At 36.8% G+C, this 25,018-nt stretch overlaps 4 protein-coding genes across 5 annotated transcripts in view; 2 read left to right on the top strand and 2 right to left on the bottom strand.

Annotated features, from left to right (window-relative positions):
- Window positions 1-3,887: 3,887 nt before the first annotated feature.
- Window positions 3,888-8,794, bottom strand: LOC134818989 (uncharacterized). Its single transcript, XM_063828736.1, has 6 exons — window positions 8,734-8,794; window positions 8,241-8,336; window positions 7,263-7,385; window positions 5,708-5,834; window positions 5,188-5,335; window positions 3,888-4,143 (listed from the first exon to the last, which is right to left on the bottom strand). Exons 2-6 carry the CDS (start codon window positions 8,275-8,277, stop codon window positions 3,913-3,915), a joined length of 666 nt encoding a protein of 221 aa, XP_063684806.1. The 5' UTR covers window positions 8,278-8,336; window positions 8,734-8,794; the 3' UTR covers window positions 3,888-3,912.
- Window positions 8,795-9,836: 1,042 nt separating this feature from the next.
- LOC134818904 (papilin-like) lies at window positions 9,837-11,703 on the top strand. Its single transcript, XM_063828616.1, has 2 exons — window positions 9,837-10,943; window positions 11,242-11,703. Exon 1 carries the CDS (start codon window positions 9,852-9,854, stop codon window positions 10,905-10,907), a length of 1,056 nt encoding a protein of 351 aa, XP_063684686.1. The 5' UTR covers window positions 9,837-9,851; the 3' UTR covers window positions 10,908-10,943; window positions 11,242-11,703.
- Window positions 11,704-11,758: 55 nt separating this feature from the next.
- Window positions 11,759-13,533, top strand: LOC134818104 (mucin-22-like). The gene is made up of 2 exons (XM_063827521.1): window positions 11,759-13,001; window positions 13,499-13,533. Exons 1-2 carry the CDS (start codon window positions 11,759-11,761, stop codon window positions 13,531-13,533), a joined length of 1,278 nt encoding a protein of 425 aa, XP_063683591.1.
- A 7,216-nt stretch (window positions 13,534-20,749) lies between these two features.
- Window positions 20,750-25,018, bottom strand: part of LOC134818600 (uncharacterized) — a 31,784-nt gene continuing 27,515 nt past the window's right edge. The window contains exons 9-10 of one of the 2 annotated variants that reach the window (XM_063828242.1): window positions 22,715-22,879; window positions 20,750-21,359 (exon numbers count right to left, since the gene is read on the bottom strand). In XM_063828242.1, coding sequence (XP_063684312.1) covers window positions 21,151-21,359; window positions 22,715-22,879 — 374 coding nt within the window. In that variant the 3' untranslated portion in view covers window positions 20,750-21,150. The remainder of the gene's footprint in view (window positions 21,360-22,714; window positions 22,880-25,018) is intronic. The other variant, XM_063828243.1, reaches the window with a different exon arrangement.

Here is a 25,018-nt window from a genome sequence, read left to right as displayed (position 1 = left end):
AAAACAATTGGCTCTAAAGCGAGTGGAATGGAGGAACATGTTACGCCGTAGAAGAGATGTGTGTGATGCAGGCCACTCCAACGACTAGGAGGAGACCTCTTCATGTAGCATGTATGTCAGTATCATACCTTCAGATCAGGGCCTTTTTCACAAGAATTTTTTATTTGGGCGAGCGATTTATAGTCTAGTGGGAGCGTACAAAGTGACAACCGCCACACTCATAAAAGGAATAAAATGTAATCATGCAGGCCCACTGCACAAGCACGAGATTTAACTTTTTAAAGTGGCGCTGCAAGAACAAAGAATGCAAGCTCTGGTACTTACGCGCAATTTATGGAGGAGGATACCTGTTACTGGGCCGCGCTCAGCCTGTCATTCCGCCGAATCTCTATTGTTTATAAACATGATATAGCCTGAGGTCCCCAGGTAAGATACCTGAATTAGGAGTTAGTTCTGACCTAGCAGTAGGTAAGTAAAATTGGTTGCTAGCAATTGATGCAATGAACAACAGGACTCTTCACTTAACCATGTGCTTTCGTGCCACTGCGCGGGTGCGCTTGTTTCACAAGTCAAGGGCAAGGCGTGAGGCGGGCGCGCGCTACTGCAAGCGCAAGGGCTCTGGATAGAGCAATAATTCCTTCCCCACAGGAGGACCAAAGTGCAAAGAAACTGCTGCTAACTGCTGCTGACTACTGCTAACTGCTGCTGACTGCTGCTAACTGCTACTGACTGCTGCTAACTGCTGCTGACTGCTGCTAACTGCTGTTGACTGCTGCTAACTGCTGTTGACTGCTGCTAACTGCTACTGACTGCTGTTAACTGCTGCTGTCGCGTGCGCGCGCCATTTGCAGCAGTTAGCAGCAAACTTTTAAACTGTCCTCATGATAATGTCATCTCCGTGTGGCAGGTTACAGTAATCGCTTAGAGAGTTGAAACAGTGCAATTTAGTAGATTATCGCTTATAAATCTATAAATATACTTTCCAGCTTCCTACATCATAAACAATACCATTTCCTTACCGAACGTTAAAGTTGATAAACTCTGGCCAGGATATGTCATGGAATAACAATACTAATATTATAACTTTTCTTATACCCCGTACTAGAGCAGTATTGTGTCCAACACAACTAAAACTATAACTATATATGGTGATTATTATCATAGTTGTAGTTAAACGAATTACTGCACTTTTCCAACAAGCTCCGTTATTTTACATTTCAGTCAAAAAGATACTAGTAGCATAATACTCAGTTATGGCCAATTTATTTGTGACTTATGGCTCTTTGCAAGCTAATGAATAATGCCCCAAATCGTTGACCCATTGGTATTACCCATTAATTAATCATTAGTTTTTTGTATCATTGCTTTTCATTTAGTTATAGTATTGAACGGCACACCGCTGTCTGCTTTAAACCTTATAAAGTTGTAAATATAATACTTCGATGGCCACAGAGGCATCAAATACAATTTAAACCGAATAACTTGGCTTTCTTTTTATCCTTCTGATTCGAATAACTTAGATGATGACTTGTGTTATCCGACCTATCACGGCAAAATGGAATATCCTCCTTTATCTTCTGATGTTCTTGATGGTGGAAAATGGTGTTACATGCACAGGTACGTAAACATAAAAATTTTTAAGTGCAGTGACAATGATACTATATATATTGCATGGCTTCAATCTGAAATTATGTTCCGCAGCTCTTAAATACTTCGTATTAATAATTGAAATATTTTCAGAAAAAGTTGAACCCGCATCAGTTTCCCAAAGCAGTACTTTCAATGCAAATAAGGCAGAGCATGCTACTGACGGTGATCTGGGAACAAAATCGCACACTCAGTGTGGATGGAACATTGATTTGTGGTTCAAAATGAAGTTTGATGAAGCCTTCTGCTTCTTTGAAGTGGTGATCATCCAGTCTCATCATCTCGACTCGAGTGCTGCTCGTATGCAGGATACGAAAGTATTTGTAGTCAACGCAGATACAGGAATTGATAATCTCTGCGGAGTTCTCAAAATCAGTTCTGTTTTGACTATAGAGGGCCAAACGTATAGAATTCCTTGTCATCTGAAGTGTGGAAATAAAGTGAAGCTGACGGTGAGACATTACCAAGGGAGCTACGAAAATAAAGCGTGTATTCACATGAAAGAAATTACGGCATTTGGTGCAGGTAATTTATTATAACATTATAGTTTTTATCAAGATTTCGCTTCAGATATATATTTCACTGAAAGGTTATGTGCGATGTCATTAAGCTCCTACTATCACTGCAAATAGAACGCTCGGACAAAATCAGATCTCAAGGCCCTTTTATCTAAACGCGCCCGCGGTGCGCGAATTCGATTAAACATCATATAACTTAACTTAACATAGATATCTGGACTAATAATCATATCGCATAGCTTTAGCTAATCTTCATCATCTGTAACTCTGGAAGCACTATACTCATAATAGTATAGTGCTGGGATATGAGATCGCAGCAGGTACTCCAAAACTTAAAAACGCACCCTCTTCTGATGTTGGATGGCTTTCGGGCCGATACACAGTACTACTAGTAGTAGTACTACTACGGAAAAATGTTTGCCTTAGCGGGGTGGTATTTTCCCAAATTTTAGATTTAAATAAAGAAAAAGCGCGTTATAGGTGTATTAGTACGTTGCACATGCCATGCACAAAAGTGTCAAACCCTTTACGATACATCAGCATTCAGCAATGACCGATTCGGTAATTCAGACATCAATTGTTAACATAGCTTGCCGAAAATGTCATCAACTTATTACGTTTGCCAACAAAAACAATTTTTTGCTTTGATATTGATACTCTTGATTGGTGAATAGGATAGAATTTTAAAATTGTATGCTTCCATACAGTTATTGACTCAATTTAAACGCAACAGAATATCCATCTGAATTGAAAAGACCCTCCTGGAAAGACATGAGCCCATGAGGGTAAGACCCCAAATAAGCATAAAGGGAGAGGCCACACACTTAGGGAATCTCGGTCATAAATTTTAAAATAAAGTGCGACTCGGTATAGTAGTGCATGCATCGTATTACAAGGTCTGATTGATCTAACTCGAAGCCGACCTATTGTAGGACGTAGGTGTGAGGCGACAAATTGAGTGACCTTGAACTTTAAAATCACTTTATACCCTTATAGTAGTAGGATCGTGTTAAAAACGTGCGTCAAGTTCCAAAAAATTGTGACCTTCAACTTTAAAATCACTTTATACCCTTATAGTAGTAGGATCGTGACTTAAAAACGTACGTCAAGTTCCAAAATTGTGACCTTCAACTTTAAAATCACTTTATACCCTTATTATATAGTAGTAGGATCGTGTTAAAAACGTGTGTTAAGTTTCAAAAAATTGTGACCTTCAACTTTAAAATCACTTTATACCCTTATAGTAGTAGGATCGTGACTTAAAAACGTACGTCAAGTTCCAAAATTGTGACCTTCAACTTTAAAATCACTTTATACCCTTATTATATAGTAGTAGGATCGTGTTAAAAACGTGTGTTAAGTTTCAAGCAATTCAATGCTTGATTAATGACGTAAATAGTTGTTGTCTATACAGTGGATCTACTATAAAGAAGTAAATTGAACACTTGAAGTTCTCGGACCTAGTTTGCTGAAGAAAAAAAAATTGGGGGAGCTGGAATCTGTAATTTTAGAAATTTTTTCGTGACGCTGAAACAAACAGACTCGAATCAATGAAAACAAAACTTTTTTGAGAGGGCTTATAAATATCGCTTGCCGAAAGCTGTGCTATACCGTCTTTTTATTGGCTGATCAGTGATTATTAATGCAATTATAAGAGGGCTTATAGCTTACCAAGAGCTGAGTTGTAATATATAATGTATATATTATAGTACTAGGCACGGCACTTCAATGAGGCAACAAAAATTCTTTACAAAGGGCACAGAGATATGGAGCATATTGATGTTAGCAATAACAAGCTTAGTTGAGGAATCATTCCATAACTAGATCCCAACAAATGTTTGTCGTTGAACATGTGATTGCATGGTTTTTCGTCATCCAACGCTTTGTTGCACGTGTAGTACTGGCAGTCGACGTACGCTTTTCTTCCTTTTTCTTTTTCTTCTTTTATAGCAGTCACATTTATCTGCCAGTCTTCACGCTGAGTATTAATAGAAAATTAAAGTTTCCGGAACTACAATCAATGAGAGCTTAATAATTCTAAATGTATGTTTTTGGAGAATGACATGCTTGCAAACGACATAGTCTATGTTAAATTATGTTACAGATTTCAGCTTGAGTATGGAAAATGAAAATTATAAATGCTTACATATCTATTTTAATTCGAGCTAACTGGGCGGCGCTCAGCCTGTCATTCTGCCGCAGCTTTAATCTGTTTATGAACAGAAAAAGCCTGAGGTCCCCAAATAACATTCGAGCGTGCTAAATCACTCCAAACTGAAACTTCGAGATTTTTCTAAGGACCCCGGTAGTTGAAACCAATTTGATTCAATTATTTTTGAGCGCTGATTCTGAATCAGCCCATCAGATGACACAGAGTGTTTCCTTGGCGATCTATTGGCTAAAAACCGTTTTGATCACGTGACATATTGATATACATATGAGGAACTAGGTTAAATTTCTCTTTGACTTTAGGGTTAAAGGGTTAGCTGGTTTTAGCAGATGCTCGAGTAAGGGATAGGGTTAGGCTTAGGGTTGAAGTGCCTCACACAGTAAAGGCTGATTCAATAGATTCATCCTTTGAGTTTGACATGTTTAAGTGTAGTTTGACGAACTTTCTTGCTTTGATACCGGACAACCCTCCGATCGCCGGCTACAACTGCAGTTGGTCAAACTCACTGGTTGACTACTCGCCATCTAGGTGGTCAGATATCTCAATATCTGATGACCCTTCCGGCTCCACGGATGAACTCAACGAAGTAACGAAGTAAGTAAGTCAGACTCAGTGTACTAGATATTTTATAGTGCTTTGAATTGTTTGTCAGAGCCATCTAGAGAACGTGTTGTACTTAGTAACGTGATAGTCCATCGTAGAGTGATTTATTGGTACACGTTTGCACGAAAATGTAACGTTTAGCGAGTGAATTATCGTCATGCATTTTAATTCTTGCTTTTATATTTAGTTTAACTTGTACCTTCCAATTTTGTCATATTTTATGCTTTTATTATGATACATAATATTTACCTCAGTCCATTCTTTCTCTCCCGTAGTTTCATTTTCAAACTCTTCTGCTTCGAAACAGAAAGATTTCACCTTGTCAGTGCAACCTTTCTGGAACATTCGGTAATCCTCCGGTGGCTGAATATACTCGTACGTTTCGTTTCTGTAGTGCCTGCGTTAACAGTGGAGTTGAGCCTCTAATCTTTATGCGAGATCAAAACTGAATAAGATTGACCCTTTATTTTCACTACAACATTTGAAAACATGACTCTAATTATATGGAGAAAATAAGAATCAGGCACAATCCCCTGTATTCCAACTAAACTCTTGTTGACAGAGACAGGAGTGCAATTCGAATATTTCGTGTGAATGTGTAGCGATTAACGAATTAAAACATTAAATGGAACATAACGATGACGATTTCTTGTTGGATATATTTCAAGATACAAGACGATCAAATATATCCGAGCTAAATTTATGATTATGGACGGGTTATCAAGCTTTGTGATTGATAACGAAGATTGAAGCAATTAAGAAATCTCACCATCCAGCATAATCCTCGCCAGTGTAGTTAAAAGATCCATTCGTAAGGAGTGTTATATTATTCAGGAAAAGAATATCTTCCCCCAAAATCTCTGTGCAATTTTTTTCTTCCTCCCACGAACAGTTAACTGAGACATAACCGTATTATATATATATATTAATGTTATTTAACTATATTAATGTTATTTAACTATAATATTAGTGTTATTTAACAAAGCGTTTAAAAATAATTTTTCTGTCCCTGCCATTACATTTACCACTTTAACACTTAACTTGTTTAAAATATCAAGCTGAAAGAATTATACCTTCCTTGATAATTCCTGTAACGATATTCTACAGTATACGGTCCATCATTTGCATAAATAAATCACCAATAGAACCGTTCAAAGTATTTATCTCATTTGTAGTTTACTTCACGACCTTCCCTATAGCCAGGTCATGATTACCAGGCAAATGCTGCCCGTGAGCTATCAGTAGAAGTTCGATTAGAGACCCCGGTTGTACTGGCCTAGACCATAATACTTGCTCTATTCTACTGACTCATTAGTACAGCAGGTCTGAAGAAATGGAATACTTGATGTTATAGCGATAAACATAAATACTGTGCCCTCAATATCCCGTACAGTCGCGTGTATACTTTTACTTAGTTATTGTTATCATATATAGTACTTTTACTATTGTTAATAGTGGTAGTGATAGAAACAGCTATGTTATGTTTTTCAAAACTAAGTTCTGTTATTTTTGTGGCTACTGATTGTGTATTTTCAATGGCTCTGCAGTATATTTCTGTTCTACAAAATATATTGGCACCAAACATTCATAACGGACATGATCCCACAAAATTATTACCAACCCACAACGCAAACCCATCCCACCATTATTTTAATTTTTTCACTCCGAGTACATTTTCACTTTTAGAAGTATATATTTTATTATGTGTATATATTTATTATGTGTATATATACACATAATAAAGTTATAAATAACAGATAGTGTAAACACAAGGCTCTAATCTTTCTCTAAAAAACAGAATTATTAAACATTCTGCGCCAATTTGCTCTATCAAAAGCAATATTCCTAAGATAATTTAAATCATATATATTATTAAGAAATAAATTTCGGCACCTGAAGTCGTGCTTTATCAACGAGAACAGGTTTGACTGAGGCCGTCCAACTCTCCCTGGCATCTGCAAACTATTAATAGCAAATACCAAGGAGGTATAGGCAGGTCCATTATCTGGACCTCTCAGCACATGACCAAGCATTCTCCATTGACTTTTCTCCACTCTAGCTGACAGTGGTTCACTGTTGCAGCGTTTATACAGATTGGCGTTAGAAAATACCCCCGGGTATTTATAATTCAAAATCGTTCTTAAATGACGCCTGTGTACAATATCCAACTTCTCCAAGACAGCCTTAGGTGCAGCCCAACAACTGGAGTTATACATTAACAGACAGTACCAGGGCTAATTCATACAGCAGGGGTAGAATGAAGTATAATGACTCACTTATCAAACAATAATCAGTCATCAATTTAACTCAAATTAAGGACTCACGAATTCTGTTCTTCTCAACGGGCTCGTACTCAAAAACATAGTGCAGGTAGAAGGAGTAGCAACTTCCTGAGTTGTAGTAACACTTGGTAGTGGTTAGGTTCTGGTTGGTTATGTTCGTTACACCTGCAAGTGTAAGTTAGCATCTCATCTGGGATATTGTTTACCTAATATTGTTTAGGGTGCATGTCTTGTAGATTGGTATTGTCAGCAAATATCAAGTATAATGATAAAGCGGACGGTTGGTATATGCATGGTGCATATTAGGGATTATGCTTCGACTATTATTGTTATAATGTGCAATTTGGTATCAACTATTACAAGCAAGTTGTAGGGCCATGGGCCATGGCATGGGGAGTTAAGCCACGCCATTAGTATTGGCCGAGTATTCAACAAATCAAGGCCTGATAATTTGAATGAGGGTATTAAATTCCTGGCCCCTCATAATGAATTCCTGGCCACTGTTTAATTCCTATTTAATTCTACCGTCTTTGTTCTGTCATGAACAGGGTATATTATAAACACCAACCAGCTTATCGACTTAACCCACAGTTTGAGTTTGACGCTATATCCTTTTGTAGAGTTATTTGTTTTATGTTCTGTTTCATGATCTGTATAAACTAATAAACTAATAAATAAGTATTATAATAATAATAAATGATATGATCAGTGATAATCATATAAATAAGTAATATTGAAAAATACAAATTTTCGTTTTATATGATTTTGCAATTTTCTTCGGGATTTTGACTTCCAGTACCTCAATTTGGTTTAATTAACTGATTAATTAGTTTCAGGGCAAAAAGTTCATCCAATCTGTCAAATTTGTGTTCAGAAAGTTTCATATTTGAAAATGGGACTGAGTGTTATTATAAGCATATTAATATACCAGAGGAATAAATTTGGTGGAATTATAAAAATAATGACCAATTTCGGGTAGTCTAAACTATAAAACTTTGCCGCTGTCTGTTTTAGTTTTACCTGTTACTTCATCGAGAAGAAGGTCATTGCATACCATGGACTCGTTTACTAAAGACTTAGTTCCGCATTGATAACATTCCAGGTTAACAGCACCAACTGAATAAATTGGTTAAACATCCAATAAGGAGTGAAGGAGTCGTTCAAATTTTACTTAATCTGCCGAGGGGGAGGAGGTTTTCAAATAATGACGGCATGGTTACGGGGGGCTGGGTTTAAAAATTACCAAAAAGTTAAGATCACGCAACATGAGAGACTCCAAAGGAATTGGATTTAGGGCCATGCTCAGCATGAGGGGCCGACATTTAATCATTCATTTTAAAGCTTGTATTTTACCATGCAGATAATGGTGAATCGAGGGCATCTCTGAAAACATACGCATTTTATTTCGTCTATCAGTAACTTGTAATTTTAAACATAAGCATGTTATGTAGACCTCAAACTGAACTAAACTAAACCGATCATATGTGCTCATTTAACTACCAGTACCACTCACCTTGGAAAATGTAAGCTACAAAAACAACACCCACAATAAATAAATTAAGGAAAATCTCTCTGTTGGCACTTAAAACTGGCATCAGATAATCAGATATCTTCAATTATCAACGATTAACCGAACAAGAGTAACACGAAAAAAGTCTTCATTAAAACAATTTTAATAACTTAATAGGTAGAGTATAATAGCAGACGATATTACAGTCGCCAGAGAGCATATTATTGTGAATACATTTTAGAACTTTTAGAATGTAAAAATGCTGAATCAAATAAAAATCGCCTACTTAAAAGTCCCTTTTATGGAAAGCCTTTATTTGAAATATTTGTAGATTATTTATTTAGTAATAATAAGAATCGGGTCAGGATACTGGCCCGTAATTATTGGAGCACAAGGAAACCCTACCCACTATATGTAGTAATAAATAAAAATCTCGGAGACTAGGTAGTATTTTCTTTTATTCGACGGTACGGTAGATTGATGCACCCATGAGTGAACAGTAGCATCATAAATATTCATATCGATTGCGTGGGCACACCACCATCAACATTGAGCAAAGCACTGTAATTTGCAAAGTCACGTGATATAGCAATGAAATACATAGACAAACTGCAGTACAAAACCAGTGAGTGTAGCGTAGTCCAGTCCAAATTATCCCAACTTTGATTTTTTTCTAAATGTTTGCACTTGATTGAAGATTTTTGGGTTTAATGTTCTTCCGATAGAAACATTTAAATGTATACTATTTGACCTGTAATAAGTACAATACTCTAAAGAGAGAGCTGTCCTACCTCAGAATATTTTGAGGATAAGTTAATACGTGAATATGTTTGTGTGCAGGTGCCCATTTTTAGGTACTGGGAAACGGTCCAAATCAGTATTCATCGTAAATGTTGGTGGGTCATCCCCACAGATTATATATATACTATTAAGTGTAGTAATTTTGGTTAATCAATTTATAAGAATTAGCTGGCCCATGATGAAGGTGTTGTCGCAGAAAAAAACCTTTTAATCTTCCTTATTCCTTGCCATTCAAACTTTGTTTTACCAGTCCGACAGCTAAACTGCTAGAAGATATTATAAACGTTATAAATTAATTAATAACAAATCTTTACCAGGAGATGGCACAACGAACAAAAACTAGCAAAACCCTTTGGGTACTTCTCCTTCTGATCTCTCTAATAGGAAATAACCTAGTTACAGCTACTACAGCTTCGACCACGGAGACAGCCACAACTGATGCTGCCACAACTTATGCTGCCACAACTGATGCTGTCACAACTGATGCTGCCACAACTGATGCTGCCACAACTGATGCTGCCACAACTGATACTGCAGCATCAACAGAAGCTGCTACTGAAGTGACGACTGAAGCAGTCACTGAAGCAGCTACTACTGCAGAAGAATCTACAGATGAATCAACTACTGAAGCGGCAACCGATGCCGCAACAACAGAAGATTCCTCTACAGATGAATCTACAACTGAAGCGGCAACCGATGCCGCAACAACAGAAGATTCCTCTACAGATGAATCTACAACTGAAGCGGCAACCGATGCCGCAACAACAGAAGATTCCTCTTCAGATGAATCTACAACAGATGAATCTACAACAGATGAATCTACAACTGAAGAAGATACTACTGAAGCAGATACAACTGAAGTCGTGACTGATGCATCTTCAGAAGAATCTACTGAGGCATCAGATGAAGCGACCACTGAGACTGCAGAAGAAGAGAGCACCGAATCTACCGATGAAGATTCCAGTACTACTGAGGCAGCTGACGAAGAAACAACAACTGAGGCAGCTGAAGAATCTAGCACTGAAATGTCGAATGATACTGAGACTGAGGAATCTGATGATGTATCTTCAACGGAGACATCGAATGAAGTTTCTTCAACTGACGAATCAGACGAAACATCGACAACTGAAGCATCAAACGAAGATTCGTCAACGGAAGAAATAACCGAAGTTTCTTCAACCGAAGAAACAGACGATACAGCAGCAACTGAGGTATCAGCTGAAGAGTCCGACAATACCACAACAGATGAGGAAGATGATGAAACGACAAGTTCTACTGAAACAGAGACGAGACTGTCTCAACCACTGAAGAAGGTTCGGAGGAGACAGGAAGCGACTCAACGACAGCATACGGGGGACGAACCTACAGATATATGATGCAAAGTGGAACCGACGATAGTTCAGCTGCTATTGGTAAGCTTAATTCTTTTGTACAAAAAATAGTTTTTTGAGGTTTTGTTTGAATTACCAAGCCTGAGGGAGTAAGATCAAATTTGGCATAATGAGGCTAGAGGATAACTATTTCTGTGGTTTCATTATAATCAAAGGCTCGTAAGATTGTTCTTCTGTTCCAGTACGAACTATTAGTTGATTGGTTCGAACCAAACCGGAAGTTGGCTGCTTCAGCTATTATAACTGCAAATTAGGCATGTTCAATGTTCATTTATTGTAGACGCTGACTGTATTAAATTGTAATCCATATCTTTCCCAGGACTAAAATCAAGCTTCTCTGTTATCGTTATCGCAGCTTGGTTTCTTCGCATTCAAGTTCAATGACAAAGCTATGCTGCAAGAACATTTCGAAATTAATTAGAATGCTGGACGTTTAAATTGCTGGACAGTATGATTTTAGATATGTTTTGCTCATTTTGAATTGTACTGTAAAAACATGAGAACTTATCTTCTCAGTCTTTCTAATCTGTGGCTCGAAGTAAATACCATTAATTTTGTAGCATGTTTCCTCGGCTGGAAATGCAAAATTTTTATATTGATGCAGATGCAACCGCGCTTACACCTTGTCCGATATTTTTTCATACAATTACTTCGAATCATTACAACAAACAAGGTCACACTCGGAAACTAGAAAAAAGCTTGCACAATATCAAAATTCCACCATTCTCGCTTGTTGATGTTTACACCTTTGTTCGTTTATATGTATCTTAATGTTTCTTCTAATATACCAGACAATTTTACTTAGAGTTTATAGTTAGAAATAGTTTTCTTTGCAAATGCTTGCTAAACGAGGTGGTGGGCTGTTAAGGTTACTACTTGCGGTAACCTTGATTGGAGGGGTACAAATAGTAGCTGCTACTTCCGCTTCGTCAAGTGCGACCTCGGCAACTCAGGCAAGCACAGATGACACCACAACTGTTGCAACGACAACTGCAGTAGCGACATCAACGGAGCCTTCTACAGAAGTGACTACGGAAGTAACAACAACTGAGGAAGTAACAACGACTGAAGCAGGAACGACTGAAGCAGGAACAACTGAAGCAGGAACAACCGAGGCAGGAACAACTGAAGCAGGAACAACTGAAGCAGGAACAACTGAAGCAGGAACAACTGAAGCAGGAACAACTGAAGCAGGAACAACTGAAGCAGGAACAACTGAAGCAGGAACAACTGAGGCAGGAACAACCGAGGCAGGAACAACCGAGGCAGGAACAACCGAGGCAGCAACCACTTCAGAAGAATCAACAACGGATAAATCCACGACAGAGGGCACTACAACAGAAGCGGTTACTTCAAGTGAAGTTACATCGACAGAAGCGGCTACTTCAAGTGAAGTTACTTCAACAGAAGCGGCTACTTCAAGTGAAGTTACATCAACGGAAGCGGCTACTTCAAGTGAAGTTACTTCAACAGAAGCGGCTACTACAACCGAAGCAGTAAGCACCACTGGTTCTACCACTATAACCTCATCATCCTCTTTCACGACCAGCACAGAATCCTGGTATGAAGAACTATGGGAAGAAATAGAGGAGTTCTTCGAGGATCTATTTGATAGTGATTCGAGCAGTAGTTCTTCTCCTAGCATGGCAACCTCAGCTACAAGTTATACAACCTTCACATCTGGAAGTACTGAAAGTACTACCGCAGCAAGCTCTGCCTCTGATAAAGAGAGCACAGCGGGCACCAGTGACAGCACTGCTGGATCAAGTGAAACGGGAACTGATGAAACCAGCACAGCCGATGCAGCATCTTTAGGTGGATCCTCAGACACCTCATCAACTGAGAGTGAGAGTGAGAACGAGTCGAAAGTAGCTTCTACCGAAGAATCAACACTTACGGAGAGTGAAGTGGTAACTACGACGGAGATGCCCGAGAAACACCTGACCCAACCACATTTGCCATTATTCGAAAAAAGAGTGGAGTTAAATGCTGAGGCAGAGGCTGGTACTGACCCTCAGTATCGTTATGTGATTAGGTCGGATCGTCAGATAGATGATGACAACGCCAACGCAGCAAAAGGTTGGTGGAATGGAAGATGTACAGGGAGGGGGGGGGGGAGGCAAAAGTCAATACCCATACGTTGGGTCTTATACCACCGCCTGTGTTTTATATTTGATCAGAGTTGTTGCTTTGCAGATGGCATACTGTACCTACTTGCTACACGTTGCACACCTCTCGTGCACGCGATCAAAAGAGGTTGCAGCGTGTGTCAAGTACCTACTTGTTCGAGGATTCCGTCACCAAAATTTGAAAATTCGGTTTTTGGGGGCCACACCCAATCAACATTTAATTGCTTATACTCATGTTGGTAAACATGTTAGAGACTCCGTTGTACTATATTGCAATAGGTCCTTTAATCCGGAATATAATCTGAAAAGATGGTAAGAAACAGGTTTAAAATGACGAAGTTATCAAGCAATTTGTTTATCTCGTTAGCAAAATTGATTGGGTACTCAATGATTACCCAATAACGACACCGTAATTGGGCTCTCTGAACGATAATTCCCATAATGCAGTTCTAGCCTCAACCCAATCTTCTAATCACACGTAATGAACAAACTCGTTATGCTTCATATCTCGGTCATCTGAGAAGCTAGATCTATCATTTTTCAGGACAAACGTAATTTAAATGGCCATCAATTCAATAAAATTTGGCTCGATCCGACTATCTAATCTAAACTATCAAATAATTGCGAAAATGAACCTTCAATTGAAAAAAATGAACACGAATATTTTTCGATTTGATAAATTCCTCGAACCAGTGGTGGTACCAAAAAGAATTATTTCAATTGGGCACTCAGTGACTGAACTATTAGTATTAAGTATTAACATCAACGAGGCGTCAACGTATGCAGTATGGGTACTGACTTTGGTTAAATTGTTGGCCTCCTGATTCTCCTTTGTCAGTGTAACTGGGAAGAAGGTTATGGGACTATGGACTATAAGATCGAGTAGGAAGCCGAATTGAAAATCTTGCGAAATTGATATATTGCAAACCTGAAAAACCGTCCCGAGTCCCTTGACCCTTATGCAAAACCAACTCAATACGCAGACTCCTATAAAATATTCGAACGTTAAAACCATCAAGTGCAGTGCAATTCACAAGTAGAACAATCTATAAATATTTAAATAAATAAATATTTGATGATTCATGTGACCAATGCAATATTGAATATCTGTATATGGCATAAGCACACTCTTAATTAAGATATATATATAGGGTACGCTCACTGTCATTCACGTATTACACTATCAAGTTTTCATGCATGACTTTAAACATCACGCACATAAGAATTCGTTCGCGTTGATACACGTTATAACTTATAATTATATAAATCATAATATATACCACTGCACACACTTTAAAACGTTTATCAAGGAATTCGCGAGAATTCCTGTTCGAAAGATTCACGCTACAGAAATTAAAATCAGTGCGGCCGATTTACTGAAATTAAAACGTTGCAGGTACACGAAAAACAGCTCAGCAGTTTGCAATAGTTCTTGGTATCTATTACATCTTCGGATATTGATCACAAGCTCCATGTAAACCAGAAACACGCCAGTGAGCATAATTCTTTTCAAGAAACATCTGAAAAACGGATCCGAGCAGTAGACATTGGAATTTGGAATAGGCATGGACATGTCCATCCAAGTTATCGAAATGAACGATTCCAACAATAAAGCAGATACTCTAGGTCAAATCAGTTTGTTGAAATTTATGAATTAGTTCACCCTGGAGGTAAATCTGAGAGATATTTGATCGGAATGTTTATAAATAATAAAAGAATAAACCGAATTGTATTCCTTTTATATTACAAATAACACCAAAGGGGTGAAGAAATTTTTAATGATTTGGGGTTAATTTTGATATGGAGCGGAGAAAACGCATTAAGTCCATTTTTTCGAAATTTTGAGATATTGGTACCAAAATTTTCAGGAGAAGATTCTCTACAACTTAAGCTATGAATCAAGTTATCAAAATACTGTTTTAGCTGCCGCGAAAGGCATTAAGTCACACAAAACGTGAATATTTAGCTCGTTATTCCAAAACCTTCCCTGAGAAAAGGCATTAAGTCCATTTGTAATGCCTTCTCTGAGGGAACTTTTTCTGTTCCTTGAGATTCCCTGAGAAAAGGCATTAAGTCCAGACTTTATTTGCAGTTTTTATAGTTTTTGGCCTATAACTTCCACAGTTTTAGTTATATCGAAACAATTTTTATGTGGTCGTAATCAGCTCAGCAAGCAAACAATTTTGGTACTAATATTTCAAAATTTAAAGGATGAGGGGACCTTAGAATTTACTTTCAAATATTCGCGTTTAAGTCCTGTGAAAGTGTGTAGAATCAAAAAATACGCCGGACTGTGAAATCGATAATTCGTGCAATATCACGCCGCGCTCCTATTGGCTGATAGCAATTTTGGGCTGTGACGTCAATTATGTGTAAGACCAACGTGCGTGCGCGCACACCCTTCGCTCGTGTCAACATTTTGTCCTGTTCTGTTTTACTTACGTCGTGTTACCTTTGGCGTTTGCGAGAGCGGTATCTTTGGTTGCACTGAATTAGTCTAAGTTACGAATAATTCTCTTTAATAGTTAAATGTAACTCAGAAAGGCTTTCTTGTAGTTGTAGTAGGTATTTCTATTTATAAATAGCTAAGATAAGTAGCATCCGCTAACTAAACCACAAACTGCTATTTTGTTTTGACTTGTTTGAAACCCGATATGGACACAATTAAAAATCGGCATATTTCTTTATACAAGAATAAAGGAATGTATTTTCATATGAAATGTGCGACGAACAATATAAAATCAAGTGTTGCAATCGGCAGAGCACAATCAAATCAAGTGTTGCAATTGGCAGAGCACTACATATGAAATAAAAGATATGTTGACCGACCCACTTAATATATGTTTAGCTTTTCCGAAACTTGTTCGTTTAGTGTTGTGGATTACGTCAAGAGGGACGACAAACCGCCGCTGTATACTCACGAATACATCCGTAAGCCGATTCCTAAGACATTTCACGGCACTCCTAAGCCCAGCAAGCAAGTCCTGCTAGACGAGCGGCTAACAAGGATGTCAAAGCCTGCTCCAAGTATAGAGCTAGGGTGATAGTTTTATAATGGTACATTATATATGCAATGTATTGTAACTGTATTCAACATTACCTAACATTATTATCTCAATGAATTATAGTATCTTATTTGTACATTGAAATATGATAATTGATCAAAAACCAAATATAAATGCCAGATGAAAGTACAGTTTAAAATATGGGTGGCTTATAATTGGATGTATAAAGACACTCTTTATATTTATAGTGAAAAAGCTTTCAAATGAACAAACTTTTAAGACAGCAAAGCGCCGCAACAGAAGATCTAAAAATCGATTGAATGTATGATGTAGTAGAATACATTTTACTAGCTGGCCCTTGGCGCCTCTAGTCCTATCTGAGTGCGCACGTGCGGTTTGGCACTGCGCGTGTACCGGCCTTTAGCTTAGTTGTACACTCATTTATAATTTACCGTTTTAGTTTGCTGTGACTTGAGTGTAAAGCGTAACGAATGTGGATGTGTTCGTCTGCTATGCTTGGTATAATATTGCTTGGTGTAATAGTTTCAAATCTTGCTTACGTTATAAATAGTGTCACATAGTGAGTTAGAACTTAAAAGCTTGGTGCTTGGTGCTTGTCCAACTGGAATGAAGACATGCATTTCATACCTACCCGATCCGTTTTTATTAGGACCGTGTTGTGTTGATATGACATGTTGATATATCAACTGTGGTACGATACAGGGAGTTACTAGGTGTTACGTTGGGAGCTATAAATATACATAATTTACATGCCTTTCTGTGTGACTTCAATCTTATTTCAGGTGTATCTCGGCTCATGGTTATCGTAGGGTGATAATTCTTTTTTCAACCGGTCATAAAAAGTCTCCTCTCCATTGGTTATAGGCTTGTTAGTATTGTAAATTGTTTATGTATTCTTAATTAGTAATTTAGTCAGCCCGCACGCTCATTTTACCTGTATTTCTATATGCGCGGATCAGAGCAACTCACATAATTGACGTCACAGGTTCAAATTGTTATGGCTGGATATCTCGGCGCGCGAATGAAATACAACTTTGCGGATTTCACTAAAGTGGTTTTTACGATTAATGCAATAATATGATTTGCACGAGAAAAAAACTTTTTCTAAGGTCCCCTCATCCTTTAAAGAAATATGATTTTCAAAATTTTTGAACCTGAACACAAGGGTCCCCCCTTGTGTGAATTATTGAAACAAATTTGGTGCTTTAAATATTGTATGTTTAAATATTTTTACCCAAATTAATGCGTATGACCGAGCTGAATACGATGCTGTAAAAATTATTCCAAAATATTTGATGTTTAAGAAGTTATAGGCATTTTGAGCGAAAAATTATCCATTTTTCGTCAATATTACTTACTTGCAATGCACAGGAGGCCCACTTAATTATATTGCAAAGATATGATAAAAAATATAGAAATGTTGTATTTTCTGTGTTGACTTTATCTGAGAAAGAATGGACTTACTGCCTTTCTAGAGAGGAATCGGTTGAAATCGATCCTGATAAAAGGCATTAAGTCCGCAATTCCCTCAGAAAAGGCATTAAGTCCAATGCGGATGGGAAAATAGTTCAGTTATTCTGGAGGAAAATGGTTTTTGTAGATCAGTGTTGGTGAATTTATGCATTTAAGCATGTTTAGGACATATGACAATAATTTATTTACAAATAGATGTCAAAATTAACCCCGTTTATGCGAATAAAATTACTTAAAAAACGACGAACACGTTTGTCCCATTTTCTCAAAATGACATCGATGTGACTTAATGCGTTTTCTCAGGGAACGGCAGCAATGCAATATCACAGTGCTGGCAAGCACGACCGTTGCATTTATTGTGGGTATACTATGTTCCCCATTTACTATTATACCCCCTTTACTATTATACCCCCTTTACTATTATACCCCCTTTGGTACACGTTACAAGCCTCTTTTGTGCACGCGAAGCGTGCACTCCGGCCGGAGGCGGCGGCCGAAGGCCGCCGCCTCCGGCAGGAGTTTTCCAGGCATTAAGACTCATCGGAAGTCGTTAAGCAGAATTATTTTTAGTTCAAAACATTCTAATTTGATGTCAAAGATGACAGGAATAAAAAATAGTTATGTTCAGATTTTTAAGAAATTTGCATAAAATACTCGCCAGCACTGTTATACGAAATTCGGTAAAAAACCCAAAATCGCCATATTCAGGTGCCTTAAAAACCATGTTAAAATTGAGTTAGAGATCTGAAATTTTTCAGGGCGTCTAGACGTTGATCAAATCGACTGCAAAAAAAGTTTCAGGTTTCAGGAGTATCGGGAAATGGGTTTTCTAGAACCCCTGTTTTACGACAGATTGTCGTGATATATATATATATACATATTCAGGGATAGACGCTTTGCCAGTCAATTGTAGCCTGTATTTAATTGTCCATAGATTCAAAAGTATAAAAGATAAAGCCATTTCCGACCACAGGTCTTGAAAATAATTGTTTACACTTTAGTTTACATTGTATAAAAAAATTATTTGACGTCATAAACACCCCTTGATGACGTCATCAAGTTAACCGTTTTTAAAACTTGATTTTTGACAAAGTAATAACTTTTAAAATTAATTTTAAACCATTAAGGAGTAATTTTATTCAAAATCTGAGGAGATTTTCATCTTAGATAATTGTTCAAGCATTCTGAAAATCTACCGGAAAGTTTTTCTAGCTTGCTCCTTCATAAAGATATTCGTCATTGAAGTTTGTGCTTTTTTGAAGAATTATTTTATAAAAACGTCAATTTTGCGATTTAGTATTCTCTGGTGTTGGGCCATGCCTTAAGTTGAGGAGCTCAGTTCTGCTTCCTATAGGTATAAATTGTGCATTAGGCTAGTTTTGAAGTTGAAAATCGAAAAGTTGCACACGTGGGGACACGCCCAAATTGATAGAAAATTGCTAAAATCACTGAAAATTGCTGTTTTCGTCATTTTCTGTCAACTTTAGAGTGCCGTTGTGATTACAGTTCTTCTTGAAATACTTTGAAACTTTGCATGCTTATCAAGCTATATATAAAACAATTACATGAAAAAATTTACGGCGATTCAATATTGGATGCGCACGCAACGTCCGCTCAAAGTTTGCACGTGCGAAAGGTGAGAATTTTGCTCATTCGTGATTTCCAACAAATTCTGCTTTGCCACGACAGTTTAATGTCATTATATATGAATTTAATGCCAACTTGAATGAGTATTAGGTGGCATATTCAGTCAGTGATCGACCGATATGCTTACCTAAACACAAGGAAATGTTTTTAAAGGAAAATTTCTAAATCGTTGAAACTTCCTCCTTATTAATTAATGAAGATATCAGTTTATATTTCGACTTTATAAAGTACCCTGACATTATAATCAAAAAGAGATGATATTTTACCAAAACCCATATTCATGGGTAGAGTGGACCGCTGCCAGTGTCTCTCTTTCCCAAACAAAAGGAAATGATATTAATTTGATTGACCGTTCTCAAATGCAAAATGATACCGATAATGAAATCGGTCGCTCGCTTTTCCCATTCATTTACAATTGTAATAGATTAAGAAGATCTACCCAAAGGCAGCTGTACTCGGCAATAAAGATTCAATAAACTTCAGCTAATTCAATAAGCAATAACTACTACCCTTACCCCGAAATACTAGGTATCGATCCGAACGCAACCCAAAGAGATTTTTACAGCATCTGACTGATGTAATCAATCGAAATTTATTACAATTCGTAAGCCGTGAATGAATGGGAAAAGCGAGCGACCGATTTCATTCTCGGTATCATTTTGCATTTGAGAACGGTCAATCAAATTAATATCATTTCCTTTTGTTTGGGAAAGAGAGACACTGGCAGCGGTCCACTCTACCCATGAATATGGGTTTTGGTAAAATTGAATATCTGTATATGGCATAAGCACACTCTTAATTAAGATATATATATAGGGTACGCTCACTGTCATTCACGTATTACACTATCAAGTTTTCATGCATGACTTTAAACATCACGCACATAAGAATTCGTTCGCGTTGATACACGTTATAACTTATAATTATATAAATCATAATATATACCACTGCACACACTTTAAAACGTTTATCAAGGAATTCGCGAGAATTCCTGTTCGAAAGATTCACGCTACAGAAATTAAAATCAGTGCGGCCGATTTACTGAAATTAAAACGTTGCAGGTACACGAAAAACAGCTCAGCAGTTTGCAATAGTTCTTGGTATCTATTACATCTTCGGATATTGATCACAAGCTCCATGTAAACCAGAAACACGCCAGTGAGCATAATTCTTTTCAAGAAACATCTGAAAAACGGATCCGAGCAGTAGACATTGGAATTTGGAATAGGCATGGACATGTCCATCCAAGTTATCGAAATGAACGATTCCAACAATAAAGCAGATACTCTAGGTCAAATCAGTTTGTTGAAATTTATGAATTAGTTCACCCTGGAGGTAAATCTGAGAGATATTGATCGGAATGTTTATAAATAATAAAAGAATAAACCGAATTGTATTCCTTTTAAATTACAAATAACACCAAATAAAAGGGGTGAAGAAATTTTTAATGATTTGGGGTAAATTTTGATATGGAGCGGAGAACCTTCTGTTCTCTGTACATTTTTCCGAGTTTTCCTCGCTCCTTAATCCAAATACGAATAACTAAAACAAGTTTATATAACAACGATAAATTATAAAACTTTTTACACTTCATATTATGTACAGATTAAAACTTCGCAATCAATTTCGACACACATTTCAAAGAAAGTCTTAAACCGTACAGCATCTAAAAACTGTCTGACCAAATAAAATCAAAACCATGCTTTTCAACCAAGCAAATCATAACTGAAAATCACTCAATTGTTAATAATGCGATTCTTATAGACTCTAATCATACAATAATCTTAAGAACATAAACGATAAAGGGTAAATTTCTGCTTATTATCAGTTTACCAAATACCATCATCGGTAAGATCTTGATAATATGCCATGCATCTCATGAAATAATATGACATGCAAATAAGTTCATCTAGCAATTTCTTGTGCAGGATGAGGTATATCTACTATGTACATCTAAACGGAAGTTTCCTTTGGAAGAACTTCCCCCTTCGCTGTTAAAAAGGCATCTTTACGAGACAGCCGGGGATCAGTGGTACTCGACGTTTTCCTGAAACTCCTGTATTCTCCTGTACCTCGGATCTTCACTTTGTTTTTATCTTTTCGACCGAAGGACGCAGCTCGAGATAAAAACTTGGGGAGCTTCTTTTCCTTTCTGTCTGAAACTATGTTTATTTTAGAAACAGTTAACAGAGATGCTTTAACATCGATAGTGCGAATGCGTGTTTTTTTACCGACGTTACAAGCAATGTTTTCCATGTGGGATCAGTGCCGTGACATTTGCTCAGTGGACAGTGAAAGTTTCGATCATCTTCAACTCAAGATGAACAGATGTGACATATTAAATATTAATGAGGAATAAATGTCTTTTATGTTTTTTATCCGGATTTTAAAATTTATCGATAGCGCGCGGGACGCGTGGGAAGTTCTGCGCGAAAATACGGATACTTTTCTTTAAACCATATTGTCAAAACTAGCAACACCTACGCGAGTGCGCGCAGTAGACAAGTGGAACAAATTGGTAAACAACGTACTAAGTAAATTAAAAACTGAAATCAGAACTTCGGCACAGATATTTCATTCCAAGTTCATCAAGCTTTAATAAGTTTCGCTTTTCCTAATTTGTCCAAGTTCTACAGATAGGAACTACATTGACTGCTATATATCCCAAGACTAAACCAGGTACAAAAAGAGAGCGTATGTTCGTAAATTAAAGAAAAATGATAACTCAACCTTGAGATACAGTAGTCTGAATATCTGGTTCTGGTGAACTACCACCCTCAGTGGGCGAGGTAAACTTGTGGACAAATATATCGAACTTTTTTCTGTCACGCTTGGTTTTGATTCTGTCCGGTGCGTTTGCTAAAACTGATTCGTCCACAACGGCAAGAAAATATGACAATCTGTTGTTTGTAAATCCTGAGTTTTCTGACGGCTCTCTCAGAGAGATACTGTCTGTATTGACTGACAGAGGATTTGAGAGATACGTTTGGAAATAAAAGTGGAGGATTCGTCGCGGCCAAAATATTAGTTGTAATTTAAGGGAATTGAACTAGTAATTCCCAGTTATCATTATTATACTGCAGGTGGATTTGTGGAATTATATAATTGATACGTTTGAGAAGCTTTCATTAAACGTGAGTTATGGGTGGAGGGTTAAATAATAATAATGTGAATTCAACTGACGGACTTTACAAAATCAACAACTGTTGAGGATTTTAAAGTTTTCCAATGTTTAATTGTTAACAGCGATTTCAAGGCTACTTCACGTCTCCCGACAACTGTATTACAACCGAGTGTAACAGGGGGTTGGCCAAAAGCCAACGTCTCGGAACTCATTGAACTTAAACTTTATTAAATACAGTCCTACAGTTAGGAACCGTTCACACGTAACGTAATCACTAGTTAACTACTATGAAGTACCGATGAAAATAACTGTTAACACTGCACACAAACACCGCCTATCAGTCATTATAAAACATATGCCACAACAAAACACAAAACACAAATAATAACAAACCTGGTATTACAGTGACATTATTGGAGCCCGGCTCCGACTTTACTTTCAACTTGGGGGACGTGATGATCCTGCTGGAGCTCCGTGTCCTGGAGTCACGTGATAGGACGCTGTCGTCACTACCTAGCGTGTTACACGAGCTCACGCTCGATTCACGGTGCTGCACGCCTGGTAAAGTGTGTTAGTGTATCTACGGTGGGTACTCTACCAGATTTATTGCATTATTCTTACACTGTCATGTTTAATCTTACTGATAACTTCAATAAGGATTCACTTTCTAAATACTCCAGCCGTCAGTCTAACAAAATACCTATAATTTAACATTTGTATGTTAAATAGGTATTTAAATAATTATTCACTGACCCCCTCCTCTTTCCTCAGTGTCCACTGACCCCCTCCCTCCCCAGTGCCCACTGACCCCCCTCCCCTTTACCCTTATCGTTATAAATGTCTCTAAATATGTACATTATACAGTGATGAGTGAGTTTAATAAATGACAAGAATTTGGTATCCATAATTATAATACCCTTGGATCTAACAACGTAATAATAACAAAGATTTAAAGTGTCAATATTTTGCGCTCTACAGGGCACATACATCTAGATTTTATTCCATTGTTTGCGGATATTATGTATTATATGAATTAAATGCATAACAACGATAATTAAACACTACCTTATAAAATTGTATGTGGCAATTGACACCCCCGTGTTCTAGAAACTTCTTTACTCAATTCAACTCTTTTATTAGTTGTGTGTAAATTAATGTTCGTCTAAATGTCTATCTTTGTTTTAGTCATTATTTTAACAAATGTGGTCATTTAAGTAGTATGTGATTACTATACAAGGATAATGTAATTAATGTAATTATTAATTAATCAATGGGGCCCAGTAATGATATAATTATTGCAAGGCCATAGATAAATTTAATAAGCACCAAACAGATTACATATTATATTATAATTGTAAAACTGCTCTTTACTTACACAATGCAATATACAATTATTCTTTACAAACATCTTTAAATATTATTTTATTTATATTATAAAAATTGAAGTAGTGACTAGCGTGTAAAGAATACTTGCTATTATAATCTTATTTACACACGACTTATAACGCAGTTAATATAAGCAACAAGTTGTTTTTACATGCTATAAATTCCTCTAGTCTGTTAGAATAATGATTACTATTTATTATAGTTGAGTCGCTGCAATCATTGGTCCCCTGTTGCAAACTGTAAATCACGTACAACCTTGTAATTGTGTAATTATGTAAATGTATAATTATAAATATAAATAGTAAATACTGAGCTACAACTCACTATTCATCGCCTGTTGACATGAAAGCCAAGCATGGTAGACGGTACACAGTGTGCTTTATCAGACTTATATCATGAATAGGTCATGTAAACTACCAATTATACCACATTTACCGATCTATATACCAGATTATATATAATATTTCATGTTATATCTAGATACTGTAGTACAAACTTGTTCGTTTCTCGTGTTCGACAAAGTGCTCTGATAACAAATAGGAGCTTTTTATAAGCGTAACAAAGAAAATATGTTATTGTACTATCGTTTAATTTGTTACGCTTATAGATACTGTACTAGATATATATCACATACATTATAATATAATATAGTATTATATAATTTAAACTGTCAAATGTCCAGACATCTATCTAACCCGCCGGTTAACATTGCTTCAATATCCAATTAAGAGATACATTGTACAAGGTCTTTAGTATCCATCAAGTAGTTTTCTAGCTTGTACAAAGTTATCCCAGCTGAATATTCCAATTTCAAGATAAAACCACTGTATACTGCTCATTAAATATTAGAGTAATTTATATTTTGGTGGGGGAGTGACTAGTGACTAAACATGATGGAATCTTGAAATATGTAAATAATGATCATTAGAGATCCATACGACTCAAAGTATTTGTTATATTATACACATAATAGTGTTGAAAGTATTAAAACATATTAATGTAATATCAGAGGTAGTGTTTTTTTTATTAAATACTTTTCAAATTTTACAGAGTACAGCAATAGATGAATATAAAATAGAATCGTTCAAAATATCGCCCCCATCTGTAAAATATGATGGGCACCCAAACACGGTAAACACATAGTGAACTATGTCCGCAGTAACTTGGACCCATTACATCGAATTAATCTAAATCCAAAAATTTATGAAAAACTATTTAATAACAAACAAATCCATGGTGAATAACTGTGGATATATAGTCAAAATTGGTATTTCAATACGTCAAATTCCAGATACATTAGATACAGGTCTG

This window comes from Bolinopsis microptera, chromosome 7 (genome assembly GCF_026151205.1).
Source record: "Bolinopsis microptera isolate Bmic1 chromosome 7, MBARI_Bmic_1.0, whole genome shotgun sequence".
In the NCBI taxonomy this organism is placed as follows: Eukaryota; Metazoa; Ctenophora; class Tentaculata; order Lobata; family Bolinopsidae; genus Bolinopsis; species Bolinopsis microptera.
Note: the sequence above shows the minus strand (reverse complement) of the source record. Positions and strands in the feature narration are given on the sequence as shown.

What these genes read in the sequence shown, in the direction of transcription:
- LOC134818989 (XM_063828736.1), bottom strand. Translation starts at nt 8,277, where the DNA reads ATGGTATGCAATGACCTTCTTCTCGATGAAGTAACAG. An exon ending in CGTTGAGAAGAACAGAATTC is followed by an intron (nt 5,835 to 7,262) that starts GTGAGTCCTTAA and finishes GTTATGTCTCAG; the next exon opens with TTAACTGTTCGTGGGAGGAA. An exon ending in GGCGAGGATTATGCTGGATG is followed by an intron (nt 5,336 to 5,707) that starts GTGAGATTTCTT and finishes CTGTTAACGCAG; the next exon opens with GCACTACAGAAACGAAACGT.
- LOC134818904 (XM_063828616.1), top strand. Translation starts at nt 9,852, where the DNA reads ATGGCACAACGAACAAAAACTAGCAAAACCCTTTGGGTACTTCTCCTT.
- LOC134818104 (XM_063827521.1), top strand. Translation starts at nt 11,759, where the DNA reads ATGCTTGCTAAACGAGGTGGTGGGCTGTTAAGGTTACTACTTGCGGTA. An exon ending in CAACGCCAACGCAGCAAAAG is followed by an intron (nt 13,002 to 13,498) that starts GTTGGTGGAATG and finishes CCCATAATGCAG; the next exon opens with TTCTAGCCTCAACCCAATCT.